This window comes from Fulmarus glacialis, unplaced genomic scaffold, assembly GCF_000690835.1.
Source record: "Fulmarus glacialis isolate BGI_N327 unplaced genomic scaffold, ASM69083v1 scaffold49147, whole genome shotgun sequence".
NCBI classification, from domain to species: Eukaryota; Metazoa; Chordata; class Aves; order Procellariiformes; family Procellariidae; genus Fulmarus; species Fulmarus glacialis.
In genome coordinates this window covers 1-18651 of record NW_009223482.1, presented here as the reverse complement: position 1 = coordinate 18651, position 18651 = coordinate 1, and the positions used below count along the sequence as shown (strand labels likewise).

Here is an 18651-nt window from a genome sequence, read left to right as displayed (position 1 = left end):
GTGTGGGCACCGAGTGAAACCGCCCCGTACTTGATGGCTCCCGTAGCGCTTGCCCTAGCTTTCGGGATCACCTGAGAAAAATATTTGACATTGAATCAAAGGAAGGCTTTTTTTCTATAAGAATTTTTTTTACGAAAAGACAACGTTAAACTCTGCTTTACCCTTTTTTTTTTCCTCATAAGAGATCCTGGAAGACTCCAGGGGAAACGTGCCGCCTTGAAGCCTGCGCGGCCAGTGCCAGATACGGGAAATGTTCCGGGTAGCTCACAGAACTCTCACCCATTTCTTAACCGTGGCCCGTGATGTTTGCTTAACGCCCTTCACAGCACGGCACGGATCCTGCTGCTTGTAGCGTGGAGAAGGACTGCTGATAGGCTTTATCTTGGGGATAAGAACTGTCCAAAACAGAGGGGTTTGTGGCGGGCCCAAGGCTGCAGGGCAGTCGGTCGCAGTATCGCTGTAGGAATGCAAGGGCTTCCCGTCGATCAGGTCTCTGTCCAGACACAAATTGCACTTTTACCTCTAGTTTTAAAGAACAAGTGTAGCTATTTTAGCAAACTCCTCAAACGAATTGGTGCACAGGGCTGTTGGTCTTTACCGACATCGGCTTGGACAGAACTTGCTATGGAGAACGCTCCTTGTCAAGATTTCTGTAAAATGCAGCACACGTTAGATACAAATAGAAGTGTTATCACTTCACTTTCCCTATGACCTTCCTGACGGCATGCCAGTGTTGGGCAGAAACCTTTTTCAATACCATGCAAGATACTAGGAAACCTTGTCCTGGACTTTGCAATACCGTGTTCATTCACCATGTCACGTGTTTGACACCCCCCAGCTTTTCCTTTCCAAATGCAACTCTTTCTGCCTCCTGTTACGTGTGGCAATTCATGAAGCAGTGTTGCCACATCCGAGTTGTAGCCTCCGTGGTTCTTTTTTCCTTTTGCCTTTTAGAGTCTTCCATAAAACTCACAAAAAGACCACATGTGCACACAGGAGGCAGAGAAGGGCTGAACGAAGTCTTGCTGCAGACCTGAAGTGCCTGACTCTTCCCATAACCTTCTCTCTCTGTGTAAATCGGAAATCCAGTGTTCAGTGTGACTGAAATGAGCCCTGTGCTTAACTGCCCGTGTCTCTTGGTTTAGGCTGTTGTCTTGTGTGCTTATCTGGAGACGGGAGGCATTGATGTCAGGGATCGATCTGTGATTGAGCTGGGAGCTGGAACTGGATTGCTGGGAATAGTGGCCACGTTATTAGGTAAGGGTTTTTTTTTTGTTTGTTTAAAGCAATTTACAACTATAGTAAAACTGGCACGTTTACATCTACATGCCTGGTATAGAAGTTAACACCAAAGCTACATATGTGAACTGTGATGTTTCCTGTCTGAGTCATCTTCCTTTCTTGTTAGACTTCAGAGCCTGCTGCGTTATTTGTTGTAGCGATGGTGCCACTGCAGTTTACTTTATGGTGGGACCCTGCTAAGGCTGATGCCTGTTACTATGGTACTCAGCTCTGCAGCATTAAGTTCTGCAGCTATTCTCCCCCAAGGGAGTGAGGGCCGTGCTTGCAGTCTTCCACTTGTCCTCGTATGCAGCACAGATAAATCTACAGACAGAAGCCACTCTCTGAGCTTGCGTAAGCCTTGTTAGCCTCTCTTGCAGACAGGGAAACCAAGGTCTGGAGAAATGAAGTGATTTGCCTGTGATCTGTTTGTGGCTGAGGCAGGGACTGGGTACTATGTTAGATTTGCGCTAACTGTCCCAGGTTAACTTTGTAATTCAAAGCTCTAGTGGCTGTGGAAGGTGCCTATTGAAATAATAAAACCAGAGCAGTTTGACAAAATACAATCATGCCATGCAAAATCACGTAGGCATAACTTCTGTCTGACCTGTGAAAGAGGCTCTCTAGCTGCCTCTCTCCTCCTGAACGAATACAGAATTGGAGCAGGTTAATTGTAATAATCCCTGTAACTTATGCTGTTGTCACCTATGGAAAGGCAGAAAGTAACTTCTCTACTTTTATGCACTAAGAAAAAGCTCCAGAAAACACTTTTTGTCCCTTACCCAACTTAATCTTCGTGTGGGGTACTTTATATTCTTAAGTGACAGATGAAGGGGATGTATGGAGATAGTGGGCTTTTTGCTTGTTGTGTTCTTTTGTTTGTTTGTTTTTAATCGGGCAGCTCAGGGGAGTTGTTAATGTTTAACAGGAATTAAGGAGCCTGCTTGACTTAAAGCACTGTATTCCAAATACTATATTTATGGACATCGACTATATGTCTGAGAGATATACTCCTGTACCGCTTAGGTGCTCGTGTTACCATCACAGACAGGGCGGCAGCACTGGAGTTCCTGGAGTCAAACGTACAGGCTAACTTACCTTCTGAACTACGTCCGAGAGCTGTGGTGAAGGAACTGACTTGGGGAAGAGACCTGGGTAACTTCCCTCCAGGAGCATTTGACTTCATCCTGGGTGCAGACATCGTTTATCTGGAAGAAACTTTTGCAGAACTGCTTCAGACGCTGGAGCACCTGTGCTCAGAGCAAACTGTGATTCTTCTTTCCTGTCGTATCCGCTATGAGCGGGATCACAAATTCCTGAAGATGCTGAGAGGCCGTTTCTCTGTATATGAGGTCCACTATGATTCCAGTAAGGATGTTCATATCTACAAAGCTCAGAGGGGTAGTCGCAAGGATGACTTTTGACTCTATGCTTTGTTAGTAAACCACTGATGCTGTTCAATCCTCCCCTTGTTTCTACTCAATACACTTGTTCGTAAGCATATAATTGCAGTTGTGTTATTTCACTGGCTTCGTGTTCTGATGGTCTTGCCTGATCACTTGGTCTGATACAGCAAGGATTGTACTTCTGTTCTGCATATTTAACCTCTGCTTCATTTCTCAGTAGAGTTGTATAGGGTCTTCCACTGACTTTTTACCAAATGTAATTTTTGAAACTGATTTAAGTTGCAGAAATCTCCAGGCATCAAAAATGTCATCAAAAGATCTGTTGTTTAAAATTAAATCACACTTTATTTCTGTGGAAAACTTAGAAATAGATTACAGTGGGGGTTTTTTTCCCCTTATCACTTCCTTAACTCTAGAAAAGTAAAAGTGGATGAAATGTAAGCTAAGACTCCGGCTCTAAGTGCTTGAACTCTTCAGGCCTTCTGCGTCTTACAAGTTGTGGTAAAAGAAGCACTTAAAGGGCAAAACCAACAAAGGCAGCTGCTATGAAGTTGTATTGCTGTCACTGCTGCACTGAAGAGGCATAGGGAAACAAAGAACAAGATTTGTGAAGGGGGTGGGCTGGGAATCAATATTGCAGAGTAAGCCATCTTAGAAATCAGTGGTGTTTTTACCTGACGTGCAAGCGTGGAGGCTATGCCTGCAGTACCGAAGCAGTCGTGGTTCTTGGGTTGTCCCTAACAAGGTAACTTTCCCTTGCACAGATCAAGGCTCCTTGGAGCAGATACACATGCACATGTGCCTGCAGGGAAAGTGAAACAAGGAGACTCACACTGTTCTTTAAATATCAAATCAGTCCTTGACTCTCAAAGTACCGCTAAATAATGTTATACTTTCTGCCTTTGTTTGTGATTCACTGTCTCTGAGAGCTGTTATTCAGGAGAGGAGGGTGCTGCTGTAAAGTCTTTGTAGCTGGGGGAGTACTTATTCTTGTATTACTTGGGACCTTGGGGCAGTGTCTAGATTTCGGCGTGCTTTCTGTGCAGTGGTAGTTAGACGCTGTTCTAAGTAACTGATTTTTTTACCTTAAGCTTGTAAAAGATCCTATGTGAAAAATGCTGCAGCCTGGAATCCGGCTCACACCAGCAGCAGACTTCCTTCTCTTTCTAGTCGTGGAAGAATGAAACTGGTGAAAACAAAGGCCTAATAGAAGACAGCCACACTTCTAAATGCAGGAATTGCTATAGTACTTTTTTTTTGGTGGATGCGGAACTTTTTTTTCTTTAAACTTAAGTTACAAAGCCCCAGGTCAGGTTCAGGCTTTAAGCATGTTCATGTCTTTCGCACTAGCAACAGCAAACACCAGCAGCTGCTTCAGGCCATGGGCATTAGGAGCTTTATCACTTCTGCTTCCATCAAACTTCCTAACTGGAAAAGATGCAGAGGGTCTGTGGTCCAGAAGTGATGTGCAGACTGTAATCTGGAAATGACACATTTATCATCACAGCTCCCGTGAATGAGGCCCGAAGGTCTTGTGCTTCATCCCTGACGTGTCTCTTGGGTGTTTTCAGCTAAGTTCCTTGCCTGGCTCTGGACTTGGCCTGACAGTTGCTGCTCTAAAACACTTGCTTACAACAGTATCCTCAGAAGCCACATGGTGTCACTAAAACAGTACTTACGCAGCTGGCTGGGACTCTGCAGTCTGAAAGTAGAGTTGAAGTCCCTTTGAGGGAAGGAAAACAGCACCTTTAATTAAAACCAGAACATGATATGAGCTTTAATGTGCCAGACATGGCTTCTTCTGTTGCTCAACTGGGTGAGCAACGGTTGAAAAAATTACAAGCTCTCCCCACTCTCTCTCTGGCTCTAATTTTCAGAGTGTGGCTGTAAGTTCTCACCACTCCCTTCCTTTTCCTCTCCACTGGTGTTTCCTTGTCTCCGAGCTCATCTGTGGTCACTGTATGTTAGGCTCTCCCCCCGGGCTGGAGCTGGCAGAAAGCAGCGTGCTGGTGCCCGGGCTTATGAGTGCACGTGACTTGGTGCGTGGGGAGAGCCTGCTACCTGGCTGTGCTTGGCCCTCGCAAGAGGCTGCATCTTGCAGTACTGAGAGCCTTAGCAGCTTGCGTTGTTGCCATAGTAGGAACATGCTTAAAAAGCCCACTTTAAATAGCACAGAGTAAAGCCCAGTGTAGTACAGAATAAAGCCTACACACTTTTAAGAAGGGGGCTTTGCTCCAGGCCTTGCTTCAACGATAGGAAAAGTTTTGTACTTTTAAAACAAATCAGTGTAATTGCATCTTTCTAATTGTTTAGCAGCTTTCGGTGTCTTGTTTTCCCATTGCTGCTGTTACAGCCCATAGCCTTCCTGTGAGAGCAGGCACGTGCTGGAGGAGACCAGCCTTGGCTTCTTTTGCTGTGTTGCTGTTGCACAGCAGCTGTATGCAAACCTGAGGGAGTATGTTTGAAGGCTGAAGCAATGTTACTGCCCATAAGTAAATACTTGCAGAGAAAAGCATGAGATGACACTGGCAGCTCAGCTGAGTGCCTTGCCCCTGACCTGCAGAGCTGAGCTCTTGGTGGCCCCTCCCCAGCTCAGCAAGTGGCACCCCCTCAAGGGGACACCTTCTCCTCTGATTGCTACTGGGGTGTGGGCAACTCTTTAGATTCAGGAGACCAGACCCAGGAATATTGCAGTTAGGCCTCCACAAGCAGCACATTAGTTCTCATTGCTTTTTAAGCTACAGTGTTTAGGGGCAGGCACCAACTGTGAGAACGTAGCTCAGCAGCCCCTTCCCGCTGGGCAGTGCTAACACCCACCTGCACTAGGCACTGAGCAGTGCCTTCTGTTGTCCCAGGTTGCGCTTCGCAGCTTTTTTATATTCCCATCACACTTAGCTTCAGGGAGATGTCAGGAGTGAACCACGCCAGACATGCAGGACAGAAGTAGCAGAGGCGTAATTGCCCGGTGAGTGAGCACACAGCAGCCCTCCGCGATGCCACCTGCAAACTTTGGTGTCCCGACTGATCGGTCCCAGGTGAGCTTCTGCTCTAGTATGAGATGATGCACAGTAATGCTTCAGCGGCTGTTTGGCAATTACACTAACACCCTGCCCAAGCACTTTGTCACCTTCTCCATCCCAGCACTAGAGAAGTCAGCGTGATTCTCCTTTGGGTGGTTCCCTTGCATTGGCCCTGTTTTGTAACAGATGAGGTGAACTCATCTGTGGGATGTGTTTGATCATGGGTCCCTGAGTAGTGGGGCAATGCACAAATAGTCTCTTGAAAAATAAAATACTCACACTAGGGAGAGGATCCAAGTCACAGGGAAGAAACCAGGTAAGATGTGAACATACTGTAAGATTGTGAAACCATCCCTGAAACATGCCATTCTGCAAGGGAACAAACTTTTCTAAAATGTCATTGCAACTAAAGTCATGTTTGATTAATATTAAGACACGGAGTATGAAATTCAACTCTGTATCTTATGGATGAAGAGCTTCAAGGTGCAGCAGTGTCAAAAGCATCGAGTTTACCAGCTGACCTACTGACTGCACAGGGATCTGCGTTACCAGATTCTTTTCAGTGCAAAATTCAAGCCAAACTGCATTTTTACCTCATGGACTAACCCCTGTTTGGGATTCTCCCTCGTTACTGAGATGCAGATTTTTCTGAGCAAGTACGTGAATGGCATTATGAAAACGCTCAGTTGTGAAAACCAGGAAATCCCAGCCATAATGAGCTGACCTTACTGCTTCCCCTTGATTTCACTGGAGGTGTGTTTACCTCAGTGCTGAATTTGTTCTTCTGGCTTTCATCCCAGTGTTTGGATCCAGATTACATAATTGGGTTGCGATCCTTGCAGTGTTTGCTGCCTTCTGTTCTGCTCTGTTATTAACATCAGTAGTACACGGTTTACGGGAATGCTTAAAAGTGGGAAAACCAGCATATTTAGACTGCGGAAGGGAAAAGCCTTTCACACATTATTAAACAGCAGAACTAACTGCCACCAGAACGCATACTGGAAAGCAGGTTTAAAAATACCAGAAGTGGAAAATAAAACTTTGTTTTTCAGGACTTAACCTCTCACTAATCTAATTCATTTTAATTAAGATTAAAAAAGCCTTCCCTTTGGGGAAAATATCTCATGAATACTTACAGCAGGCCACAGATCATGGGAGGACGCCATAGTCTGCTTAAAATATGCCTTTTCCCATATTTCTATCTAGCTACCATTTGCCACTAAATTAGTGTAAATGGAACATCCTGCTCAAAAAAGAGACTTTGTAGAGTTTTTTAAAGCATGTTTATGTGACTGCACATAAATGTTTGTGTAAAAAGGGAGTTATGACAGTTTATACCACAAAGGTTACAGTAAGAAAAAGCACTTCTTTATGACAATAATTCACAAATTCACAAGAATCACTTTAATATACAAAGCAATTACTACCATTCTGAAACACAAAGCAGCTAATATGTACATAGTGTTAATAAAATGCATTATAACCCAGTACAATTTTTTTTAAAACACAGATAAAGCACAAAAAAAAAGAAGTAAAAAAAAAAAAAACACAACAGGGATGTTTCCAGATTTTTGGGGAAATGTAAATAAGAACTTATTTTCCCCCAATAATGGATTTTCATTTAGTCTTTTAACTTCCACAAGTATGTGGGAGTCAAGCTCAAATACCCTGTTCTGTGCTGACATGGTTTGGATAAAGAATCAGAAATGCAGATGAGGTGAACTTACTCTTTCCAGCTTACATTACAAAGGGAGAATAATAACCCTCGCTCTGGAAGCTTCCCTGAAAAACATTGTTCCAAAACTATTTCAAATTATAAATCCAGAGTATAAACAACTCATTTTTGAAGTGAACAACCAATCTGTGGACAAGTCTGTGGAGGGGTTGGCTGCCGACTAGCACCTCTTCTTGCCCTGTTCCCCATCCCATCCCCGGAAGTCCATACAAGCAGCACAGTTTCAAATCTCACACAAACTCGAAGTTCTAGAACTTTTTAAAATTAATGTTTTAATATAAATAAATGTCATTACACACGCAAAAAATGGAGTGGCACCTGGATAAAACACAACTCGTGGAGAGCATCCGAACATCCTTAGTTCTTAAGAGTGGCCATTTCCAGATAACTAACTGGCTCAAGGCCTGCCTTCCCCCTGCTCTCTCTCAGCTATCCCCTAATTTAGAGAAAAACATAGCTGAGGCTGAGACCGAGCGAACCGACTGCTCCCAAGTCGTGAGTACAGTAAGTGGTCAGCTTATGAAGGGAGCCAACTGTGGATCATTACAGCCCGTCCTGGCCCCTTCCCTGCCAGCACACAGCTCCTGAGGACAGCTGACACTTCTCCTGCACACAGCTCCTGAGGACAGCTGACTTCTCCTGCACACAGCTCCTGAGGACAGCTGACTTCTGCTGCCTCTCGATGGTGGAAGCCAGACCTGAACTCACCAGTTACGCAGCAACTCACAAACTGCACCTGCAGTACCAGAACGCAGACGGGTCACCGTCTTCAATTTGTGCTACGCAAACTAGCCCAAGCAAGTCTCTTCGTGGGCCAGAGCTTAAATACAAAAAACGCATTCGAAGGCAAAACGCTTGAAATGCGAGCCCGCTTTACCAACTGGATCTGGTCCCTTTTCTCCAAAGATGTACAGATTTAAGCCATATCCATCCACAGACCTGAACCTGTCACAAGCACACAGTAGGTAGGATTTCAGCACCCTGTTTCTCTTCATCAGTCTGGCTCCTCCCAGACCAACTGAGCTTCATGACACATTCAGGTTTCTGCAAAATCAGTGTCTTTTACAGCTAGCAAATTCAAAAGTGCAGGGAAACGAGTTCCCAGGCACAGTACAGAGAACCATCAATGTACTGTATGCTTTTAAAACCTGCTCACAGTGACAGATTTCAGGGTTACAGCTAAATTATCATTGTTCCTGCAAAAGAAAGGTGGTTGTGCTTTTTTTAATCTTTTCAAGCAGGGTGACACGTTGGCAATGTACCTTTACTTCCTGGTGTCAAAGAATTGGAAAGCCTCTTGATTTATTTTCTTGGAATGCAGCTTGTAAAATTTGCAGCCAAATCTCAAATTAAGAAAAGGGGAATAAAGTGACTGAAAAATAATTTACCTTTCCTTCCAAATTAACCTCCCTTTCCCACTTGGGATCACTGAACTAGTTCTATTCTAAAAATAATTTCACATCCATCCTGTACATGCTGCTCTGAGACACCACACATTTAATTCTTTCCAGGCTTCAGTACTGCCAGTTCAGATCTGCTGCCATTTTGAAGTAATGCCTGCTGGACGCCAGGTGCTAATCAGCAAGTTAAATTTGCGGGGGAGTCAACTGCTGTGGGGAGAGGAGTGAATTGTGCGCAGGCAGCAGGATTACAACAATTGTGCCAGGGAGCTTCTCAAGCAAACCCAATTGCTCTTTTTTTTTTTGTTGTTCTGTGTTTTTTTTTTTTAAAAGTGCACATTTTAATTAAACATTTACAAAGAATATAGTGTAACAAAAATAAATACATGACCTTTTGGTTAGATCATTGGCAAATGTTACATCACTAACCAGCTTCATGGTGAAAAAATGACAATAAAAACAGGGTCCTAGAAAACCAATTAAAACCTCTATGAATTGTCATAGATTTGCAACCACTGATAATGAACTTGCTTTGATGGGGAGACTTGTCTTTACTTTAACTCACAAAAAGCACTGTCTGTCTGTCATAAATTAAAAAAAAATAAAATAAAAAAGCAGAGGCCAGTTTTCATTAACCTATGACTACTTGCAGCTGCAGTCTACTGGAAGCCCAGATTTAAAAAAAACCTGTAGTACAAATTTAGATCAGAAACTATCAGGGCTGTTTTTCCTTATTAAAACTAACTTCTTTTTTCCTGAGCCTCTTAATGATTCCAAACACCCCACCAATTTTCTGATCAACTTACAAGTACCAGAGAAGACAGTTGTCTGCAACGCAAACGCCAACTACAGAAGAGCCAGAACCTACAGGTGTCTGTACAGTCCTGACGAGCACGACAGGCTAAAATTGTGCTTTCCGATACAAGCAATGGTGCTGGCAACTACCTGACTGGTGAAATCGCTGCTTAAAGAAAAATGCATCGCCACTACCCCAGGAGGAAAACAGGAGTCTTACCAGTGGTTCCTTTAGAAAATAACACCTTAACAACCTTTTCAATTGTTTTGCCTTTGATATATAGCTGCCAAAGAGAAAAAGCACAAAAGTGAATTATTCTGGGGGATGGTGGTTGTTGTAAAACAACTGTTTATGTAATTTCAAAAATCTCCATCAATAAAAAACAAAAACAAACCTTACAAAAGCCATGAAAGATGAAATAAATTCTTGAAAATGGATAACTGAGAAACAGCACAAAACAAATCAGTAATAAGCGCTAGAATAATGCAGCCCAGAACTACTGGGGCGGGGGGAAGCTTTCACACATGCGCACACATCCACACACACCCAGACACACCCAGAAAAGTAAAAATTTCTTCTGACCTCCATATACTATAATACTCAGCATTCCTGACTTAAAAGCTCTCAGAGCTGTAGATTATATACTGTGTGTATATATATATATGTACATATATTATACATATGTATTTTCCAAGAATATCTAAATTAAAAGAGCACCTCTGACAATATCTTAACTGCCTGATCGGTGCTGTTGTTTTGCAAAATAATGACATTACAAAAATTATATTTCAAATCAATTCTTGTTTATTATGAACATAATGGATCTAGCCCTTTCTAACCCTCTCTTCAGGTAAAACAGGCTATCAGTTCTTGAAAACTCACAACCGTGAGATATAAAACTAACCCTCCCTCCCCCCTGCCAGCATAATTTCCGTCCTACTTCCAAATGGCCTTAGTTTATAGAAGCTGATTACCCCAACCTCACTACTTGGTAAATAACATATGAATGGATTCCTGTGTCATATTCTTTCCCTTTCTGGGTCAATATGAATAGTAAAGCATGTATGGGTAACCCTAACCAGCCCTGTCTGGTCTAACACATTTTTTATTATTGTCATTTAAAATTTCCATTAAAGAAAAATTCAAGTCCCTAAATCCTCAGTGCAGCATAAATAAAAATAAAGACTCTTGCAGATCCCTAGGTACTTCAAAATAACATTCCTTTTCCTTAGTGAAACGTTAGTTGCTAATGAGGTCTAGACTAATAACTCCACAGACTACTCGCAGACCACGCGCAGACAAACCGGTAACACAGTTCTCCTCTCACTGCCACACAAATTTGCACCAACCCTGTATCAGAAGAACCCCGTCCTGGTACCGGTTTAGGCTCCCTGGTCCATTCAGCTCCCAGGCTTTGTGCCGAGTGACTATCAGCAAGCGCTAGACAGTGCTCCTTACCCACGAGGAACAGCTCTCAGATCACGGCTAGCCTCATTCAGGTTCACTGCAAAAACTCAAGTTCTTGCAAACAGATGGTTCTACAAAAGAAACAGCCTTAAGGTAGGCATGTACAGCCTTCTCTGTGTTTCTCAAAGTTGGAGGAACCATTCCGTATAACTGTGTAAATTAGGCCATCATGAACTTCATGTTTTACAGGAATGACTCCTGCGTTACCAACATTTCTACTTCAGCACTAGTTCTGAAAAACTGGTAACCGTTGTATGTATTTGTATTCTCTGATTTCAAGAATCAGACAATTTTTATGAAAGCATTGCTGAGAATTTAGGGTCGTCTTTAAATTTGCACTGCTAAACTAATAAATTCATCTTCCATTAAATAAAAACATGAAAATCAATTCTCTATGGCAGATAAAAATAGACCATTTATAAACCCCCTCAAAACTTGTGAAAATGAATTCTTTCATAATTCTGATACTTATGTTCTCTTCTTGAAATACAAACATAATTTGAAATTATTGATAACTCTAGATTTAACAATAACGCTACAAGTTTAACCCTGCTCCTTTTAAAGTCTCTTGGAAACTGAATGCCCTCTCAAATGAGAAAACTAGAACTTTTAATACTGCTTAGCTGTTTGAGACTCAAGTGCCCAGGGTCTTCCAAATGTTCTTCTTATAACGTCACACTGATTGTATAACCTTTTAGAAGCTCGTGTTTGAAATTTATCTTAAAAACAGATAGAGTGAATGGGAAAAAAATATTAGCTAATACTTCGCTAGGCAAGGCATTAGTACAGACCGAAGTCTTATTCATATGTCTCTATACACAAAAGTAAACTTATTCCATCAAATGACCCAAGTTAACGTATCAAGAGACTGGCTTCAGAGGGCCAGTAAACAAACTGCACATGATTTGTTTTGACACATTCTTTTTGATGACTTCTTGACATTCTTTTTTGGTTCTTTTTGAGCATGATTCTTTTTAAGTCCTAATGCTTTGTACAGAGTTGTTTTTAAACACGAACTACCTTTTTAACAACGTAAATATGGGAAAGATCACATTTCCTCAGTGCACACAAAAAAGTGGTCTTGCAAACGTCTGAGGTACATGAGTAATTTTACTTACAGGAATAAATTACTTGGTAAATCTGACCCTTTACATGAAAAAACCCTCCGAATAAATTAAGAATTTAGCTAGCCCGGCCAGGTTCAAAAAATTAATATTGTCCCTTGCGAAGCAGAAGTTAGAATATTTGTGTTTGAAGTCTTCTTCGATATTTGAGGTTGTCCTGGTAGTTGTCATACTGCGATTTAATTTATGCCTCAAAGTTTGAAAAAGAATCTAGCAAACCAGGCTGATGTTTCCATTGAGTACAGTAATTTCCATTACATAAGATAGTGGTAGGGAAATAGAAACAACCTCATTGCTTGAGAGGACTTGGGACACAGACTATACTGTCATCAGGGAGTATGTACGTGGAGTTGGCCATGCTTCAACTGCTTAGTTGTTCTGCATACAAATAGGCAGTGCTTTCATGTGTTACCCTTGCTTACTACGTGACTGTTTTCTAAACATCACTATTGTACTTTTTTTATTCTGAATTCCTTTCCCATCCAAATATCATTTCCCAAACAATATCCTATGAAGCTGGTTTTGCTTTTTGTGCATTCAGAATGCTGAACACACTTGCACGCATAAGCTTCGAGAAGCAACAACTGACCAGTGAAGCTTATTTCAATGCATTTGTTTCTGAAGTATGGAGAAGTTTTTACTAGTCCAGGAGGGCTTAACACAGATTACAAATCAAAACCCCTCCTGGGCTAGTTTGAAAAAGGTATGTTATCTCCACACCAAGAACATGTCTGTGAAGCGCCTTTCATTTGGCATTCCGCTTAGCCGTGTATTTTTATAGTTCATAATGAATATGTGAAACCAATTTGGCAACCATTGCTTCTTCATTGCACCATGCATGCTCCACGTATGTGGCCCACAGTTCTCTGGACCAAGAGGCTGGGGTGGTTCTGTCTCTAAGGCAATGGAAAGAGCTCAGCACAAATTCTTGAAATCATTACAAAAGGACCCTCCCCACAGTAACTTCCCAAATGACCACTGTTACTCCTTGAAGAGGATGGGGAGACGAGAAAGAAGCCTGTTCTTCTTCTTCACGCTGAGATTGATGATGAAAATAATCTTGTAGGGGGAGAAGAGGAGGCAAGTACTTGAACATTCACAGTTTGATGCAAAGCACAGATGAATTATATTCTGTAGTTGCTTCAGGCAGTTTTGCGCATAGAAAAAAAGAAATGTTTAGAAAATAAAAAGTTTACTTTGTCTTTCTGGGTATAGCCAGAACCAGTCTCTATCCCACCTGGACAAGTGAAAATGGGAATCCAAAATTAATCTGATTTGTGGCAGTAAAGGTCCTTAAGTGCTTTCAACTCCTCAATCAGTGTCTTGTTTTGGTTTTCAAGCACAGCCACTCGATTTTCTAGACATTTCACATACTCCTTTTTCTTCCGGCGACATTCACGTGCTGCCTCTCTGCAAAGCAAAAAAGGCCATTCAAATCCAGAACAATTACTTGCAGAAATGGTCTACTTAACTGTTCAGGTCAAACCTTTACCTAGTACTGCCATTTTTAGAATATGGAGGTATTGTTAAGAAATGCAAGTTAGGAAAAAAAGGCTGAGTTCATAACAATTGCTTCTCACAAATCACACACTCTCAAGGTCCACAGATAATTTCAACATGCAGATCCCAGTGAGTCAGCACCAATAAAATTCCGCTTCTGTGAGAAAAGGATCCCACTCAATGACAAAATTCTGCTTGCAGGATTTACAGTAGAGCCTTTGGACCGAGTTGAATGCTGCAGCAATAATTTAATTGATTTTATTATAATAAATAGATAAATAAAAACATGGATAAGACCAATGTTCATCTATTAATCTCTTTATAGTCTTAACTCTTCCCTTTGCTGCAGTCCAACCAAAAACTAATGGTTAGGATGTTCAGCCGGTGCAAAAAAAGCTACATTTAGAGCATTCATGTATTTGCTCTCGAGCAATACTTCAATTTTATTAATAATGTCTGCATCACTGCAATGATAATATAAACGACTCAAAGGAAAAAAATCACGAAATAAACAGTCACTAGCAACCATATCATTCTTTAGTCCTTGTCTGCTGTGCCAAGAACATGGCAATGTTAATGTGCTGAGGCAGATCTCGAGACAGTCAAACTTTAAAGACTTGCTTGTAAAGACTGAGTTGCCTATTGGTAACTTGGTAACATACTAAGAACACCAATGAATAATACCTGAAAGATGTTAATGTGCTGCTGAGCATCCTGAAGGCAGTAACACCAAGGCAAAAGCTATCCTGCACAGCAACAGTAACAGCACCAACGTGCAAAGTAAGCACAAGGCTAAATGCCACAGGTGAATGGGAGACCAGGCAGAGGGCTCTCTTCCAGCAATGCAGCTTGTCAAAGCAGCACACTGCAGACGTGTAAACTTACATGCTTGTTTGCCCTGAACCTTCAGGTGCAAAGCAGAGCAGCTTCAAAATGAGAGTCTGAGTGTCCCTTCATTGCAAATACTGCATAGATTGGTAATACAGTCAATGTTCTGGGAAATGAGAGGACAAAATTGAACCCAGTTCTTCCGCTTATTAGATAAATAGTAGTTGTAGTACTAGGTAAAAAAGAATGTCTGTTCCCGGACCTACCTGGAAGAAGACTCTAGAAGTAATTTTTGAAATTGAGCTCCACAAATGAGACAGGATGAAGAAAACCTAGTTTGTAAGCCCTGAAAGGACTCAGGTATCCATTTGTCACTCCTACAAATCCAATTTCACATGCTTGCAGCACTTCAGTGGGCCATGTGCAACATTTAGAATTTAAGTCATTTTGGGCTGTTACTTGTGTCACCAAAAGATTAGGTACTACTGGATCAGGAAGTGCCTCCTAGTGCAAACTACTAACCTGTCTTCTTGGGTGACAACTTTTTCTTTCTTTTTGTGATTTTTGTGCCAGCTTGGGCTGTGTATTAAGCCACCTCAAGTCTGTGTGCATTAGTTATTCATTATGAAGCTAGAGTTATACTGAATTACAAGAGAGCTTTTAAAATGTAAAATTTACACAGAAAATTTGCACAATAATATCTATGAATATTTACGCTGTAATCCTCCAATAAGTACCGCCTCACCATCTGCCTTTATGTCCCTTTCCCCTGCTTTGCTATGGAGCCTACATTTGCAAACACCTATTAAGCAGGCAGGCTAAAAGCACCACATGCAACATGATACTGTTGCAAAAGCTGTCAATTGAACTCAAGTGGGGGTAATTCCCCATTGCTTTTCTTGGCTTTCCCAAACACAAAAGCTTTCTTTTACTGGAATAAGCCTGCTGACTAAATGAGGGGATTCAGAATGCTAATTATATTTTTTTCTCAAATGCAGAGCCTGAAAGGGTGACATCTACTATTCACTGATATCAGAAAAATATATAAAAAGGGGAGATGGGTGACATTCTGTACAAAAACCTTTTAAAAAAGTGAACTCTGCTGTTCAGCATTATTTACTTCATTAAAGCCCCTCAGACAAGCATTGGGTCTGCTCATGTAACTTTCTATTGTGTTCACAGCTTAGCAATCCACAGAAGATAAATGCACCTGTACAACGTAAGTTTTTTCAGACTGACAGATTAAGTAAACACTGCTTTCACAAGGCTTCCCCTCCTCGCAGGGGAAGGAAGCACTGCTGTTTTCCCAGTGTCAGAGTGTAACATACAGGCTCAAATCTGTGGATGGAGTTTAAGCTTGGTGTGATGGGTCAGCCCAGGCCCACGCCTTCCCTCTCCCACAACAGTAGGCTTAAGGAGCATCATGCCCAACTTCTCTCTGCTGTTCCCTTCCTTTGCTGCCTCCATCAAGCCCCACCTCAGTAGGCTTGGCTGTTCCTCCTCACGCACTAAATCCTGCCCGGTCAAGTCTCCTCTCTCTCTCTTGCAGCCCCTCTGCTGCAACTACTGGCGCCACAAGACATCAAAAGGAGCAGCTGCTCATTTAGCCTTTCCTTGAGTCCTTCTGCCTTTGGAGGATAAAACCCAAAAGGCAAGCAGCTAAAGAGAAGAAGTGAGACAATGGAGAAAGCACTCGTGAAGAGTGTGGGTGGGCCCGCAGCAAAGAGAATGCATGCGGAAGGCTAAGGTGAAGAATCCAGGAAAGGAAACTACATGAATGTATTAACTCAAAAAAATCAACTCACCTCGGTGTTTGTAAGAACATATCTGCAGTCATAAAAGTCTCTCACCAATGACTTTTCTCCTTATGGCAACAAACAAATTCACGCACCTCACAGAATGAGTCTGACACCTTTACTTAAGGTTTCACAGTCACAATACATGGCATTAGCAGATGTGCTTCTTTGCTTTGCATCTTTAAATAAAGGCAAGTTCTTCAGAAAGCATTTCATAAAATGATTAAGAAAGATCAGGATTCTTAGTGCTTAACACTCTAGCTATATGCAGATCTGACTGGGAAAAAAAGCCATCTAAATGTACATGCCTGTTCTTCATTAAACGCACTTCTCTCTTCCGCGCGGCCTCTTCTGCTGGCTGGGTTGGCAGTGCTGGAGAGGATGCCATGACTACGCCTGGTGCAATGGTGCTGGTAGGGGCGGTGCGAATCTGGTAGGTCTGCACATCTCCTGAGGCAGCTGAAAGGCAGAAGGGAACACCATGTCAGTTTGGTGACAGCACTGTTAAACGTGGTGCGAAGAGCACCTAGTCATCTATCTAACCATGCACTCTGGGCTACCGTACAGGAGGGATGACCATAACCTGGGTCATCATCGCTATCTCAGTCTTAGTTTACTAATGTATGCAAGGTTTTGAGCACTCCTGCTGAGGAAGTCTTCACTTGTGCTTGATAACTTGATTTGTCTTGCTGTATTGCTGTGCATCTTTCTCCCTTAGTACATTTCTTTTTACTTCTCTGTTTTTTAGGCAATTTTAGCAGTTTTAAGATGAAGGATGGCAAACAGTACTTCTAGCTATGCTCCAAATGTCTATCTGCAAAAGGAGAAACTCCATGTGTAAGTATTTGGCACAGAAAAAAGGGTGTAGAGATGTAGCATTTACTCCAACAAGAGAGAGACAGTGCAAGCTAGGCACTCCACTACTCTAGAATGAACAAGGTCTTAGGTTTCTTTTGTTTATTTATTGTAATCTAGGAGTGTGTTATATTTGCCTGAGCTCATAAAAAAATACGCTATCACCTAAAGAAATCACATGTCCTTAAGAACACAAAAACCAGAAGATCAATGCAACAATAGTATTTTTCTTGGCTATGTATTTTCACTGATGCCTGGAGACCTCTTCACGGGATAACTTTCAAATCACTTGCTTTACAATCATAAAACCAGGGGTACATTTTTCTGTTACTTTTAATAAACAGATTTTTAATACCCCCCAATTTTTAATAAACCAAAACATCTATTTTAACACAATAAAAACCCCCAACTAATTCTAAGTTGAAGTAGCTCTGCTTGGTCTAAGTGGAGGACTAGACCAAGTATCTCTTAAGGCACTTTCCTAAATTATTCTATGATTCCAAGACTCAATGATTAAGTACTTGGTGACTAGTTACAAAAGCCACAATAGGAAGAAATTATTGTAATTGAAAATGGGAAAAAATTACTAAGAAATTAAAGTGTCCTTACAGAAAGAAAGTATCAAACAACCTTCTTTCCTAACTTTAATGCTTTGCTTTAAATTCACTATTGTTGCAGGTAACTATCTGGGAGAACTGAGAACTCTAAAGTGGTATGAGTTTTTGCAGAACATGTTAAAAAAAATCCTGTGGACAAAATGCAGGAAATACAGCATGGAAAACCAAAAATAAATATATTGTTTTAAGAAGTAAACCCAAATATCCACAATTTTATCAATCTGAAGGGAAAGGCTCCAAGAAAATGTGACAAATAGCTTTGTCCAGAATTTCCTTTAATCATTGTGGAGACTTATCTTATGTGCCAAAGCTGTTAATTCTGTTTCCTGACACATTTAAAGGAGTTAGGTTGGCAACTTATATCTGCATGGAGAAAATGTTATACAGAATGACTGGCTGTGAAGTTTCTCACCTTGTACAACAACTTGGTTGCTGGGTACAAGTATCTGTTGTCCATCTGTGGTCTGTGCATATTGTAAAATGGTGGTGCCAGGTTGGGTTGCAGCTGCATTGGTCATAGTCAACGTCTGGAGACCTTGTACTCCATCTGTGCCATTGTTAGACAACTGTATTGCTCCTCCTTGGGTAATAGCAACTGAAGAAAAAAAAAAATTTACACAGCATTTAAGACACTAATTTACTCATTAACTTGCATTACTAGTATTAAATCCAGATATGGAAGAACACTGGTCTGAGTTAAATGCCTTGAACCCTTATACACCCTCAAATCAGACAGATGGCTTTAATGTACATTAAAGAAATCATGCTTTGAAAGTAAGTTTTCAATTTTTCATGAGACCCATTGTGCTGGTTTTGGCTGGGGTAG

The 18651-nt window shown here is 41.6% G+C and overlaps 2 protein-coding genes across 2 annotated transcripts; one reads left to right on the top strand and one right to left on the bottom strand.

The window, feature by feature from the left end:
• Nucleotides 1-1145: 1145 nt before the first annotated feature.
• Nucleotides 1146-2786, top strand: METTL21A (methyltransferase like 21A; the record flags this gene model as incomplete). Its single annotated transcript, XM_009581807.1, has 2 exons — nucleotides 1146-1257; nucleotides 2308-2786. Coding segments are annotated over 2 exons (510 nt in total), but the record flags the coding sequence as incomplete, so codon positions are not given.
• Nucleotides 2787-12081: 9295 nt separating this feature from the next.
• LOC104071925 (cyclic AMP-responsive element-binding protein 1) lies at nucleotides 12082-18417 on the bottom strand. Its single transcript, XM_009581806.1, has 3 exons — nucleotides 18238-18417; nucleotides 16662-16812; nucleotides 12082-13639 (listed from the first exon to the last, which is right to left on the bottom strand). Exons 1-3 carry the CDS (start codon nucleotides 18341-18343, stop codon nucleotides 13495-13497), a joined length of 402 nt encoding a protein of 133 aa, XP_009580101.1. The 5' UTR covers nucleotides 18344-18417; the 3' UTR covers nucleotides 12082-13494.
• Between the last annotated feature and the right edge of the window lie 234 nt (nucleotides 18418-18651).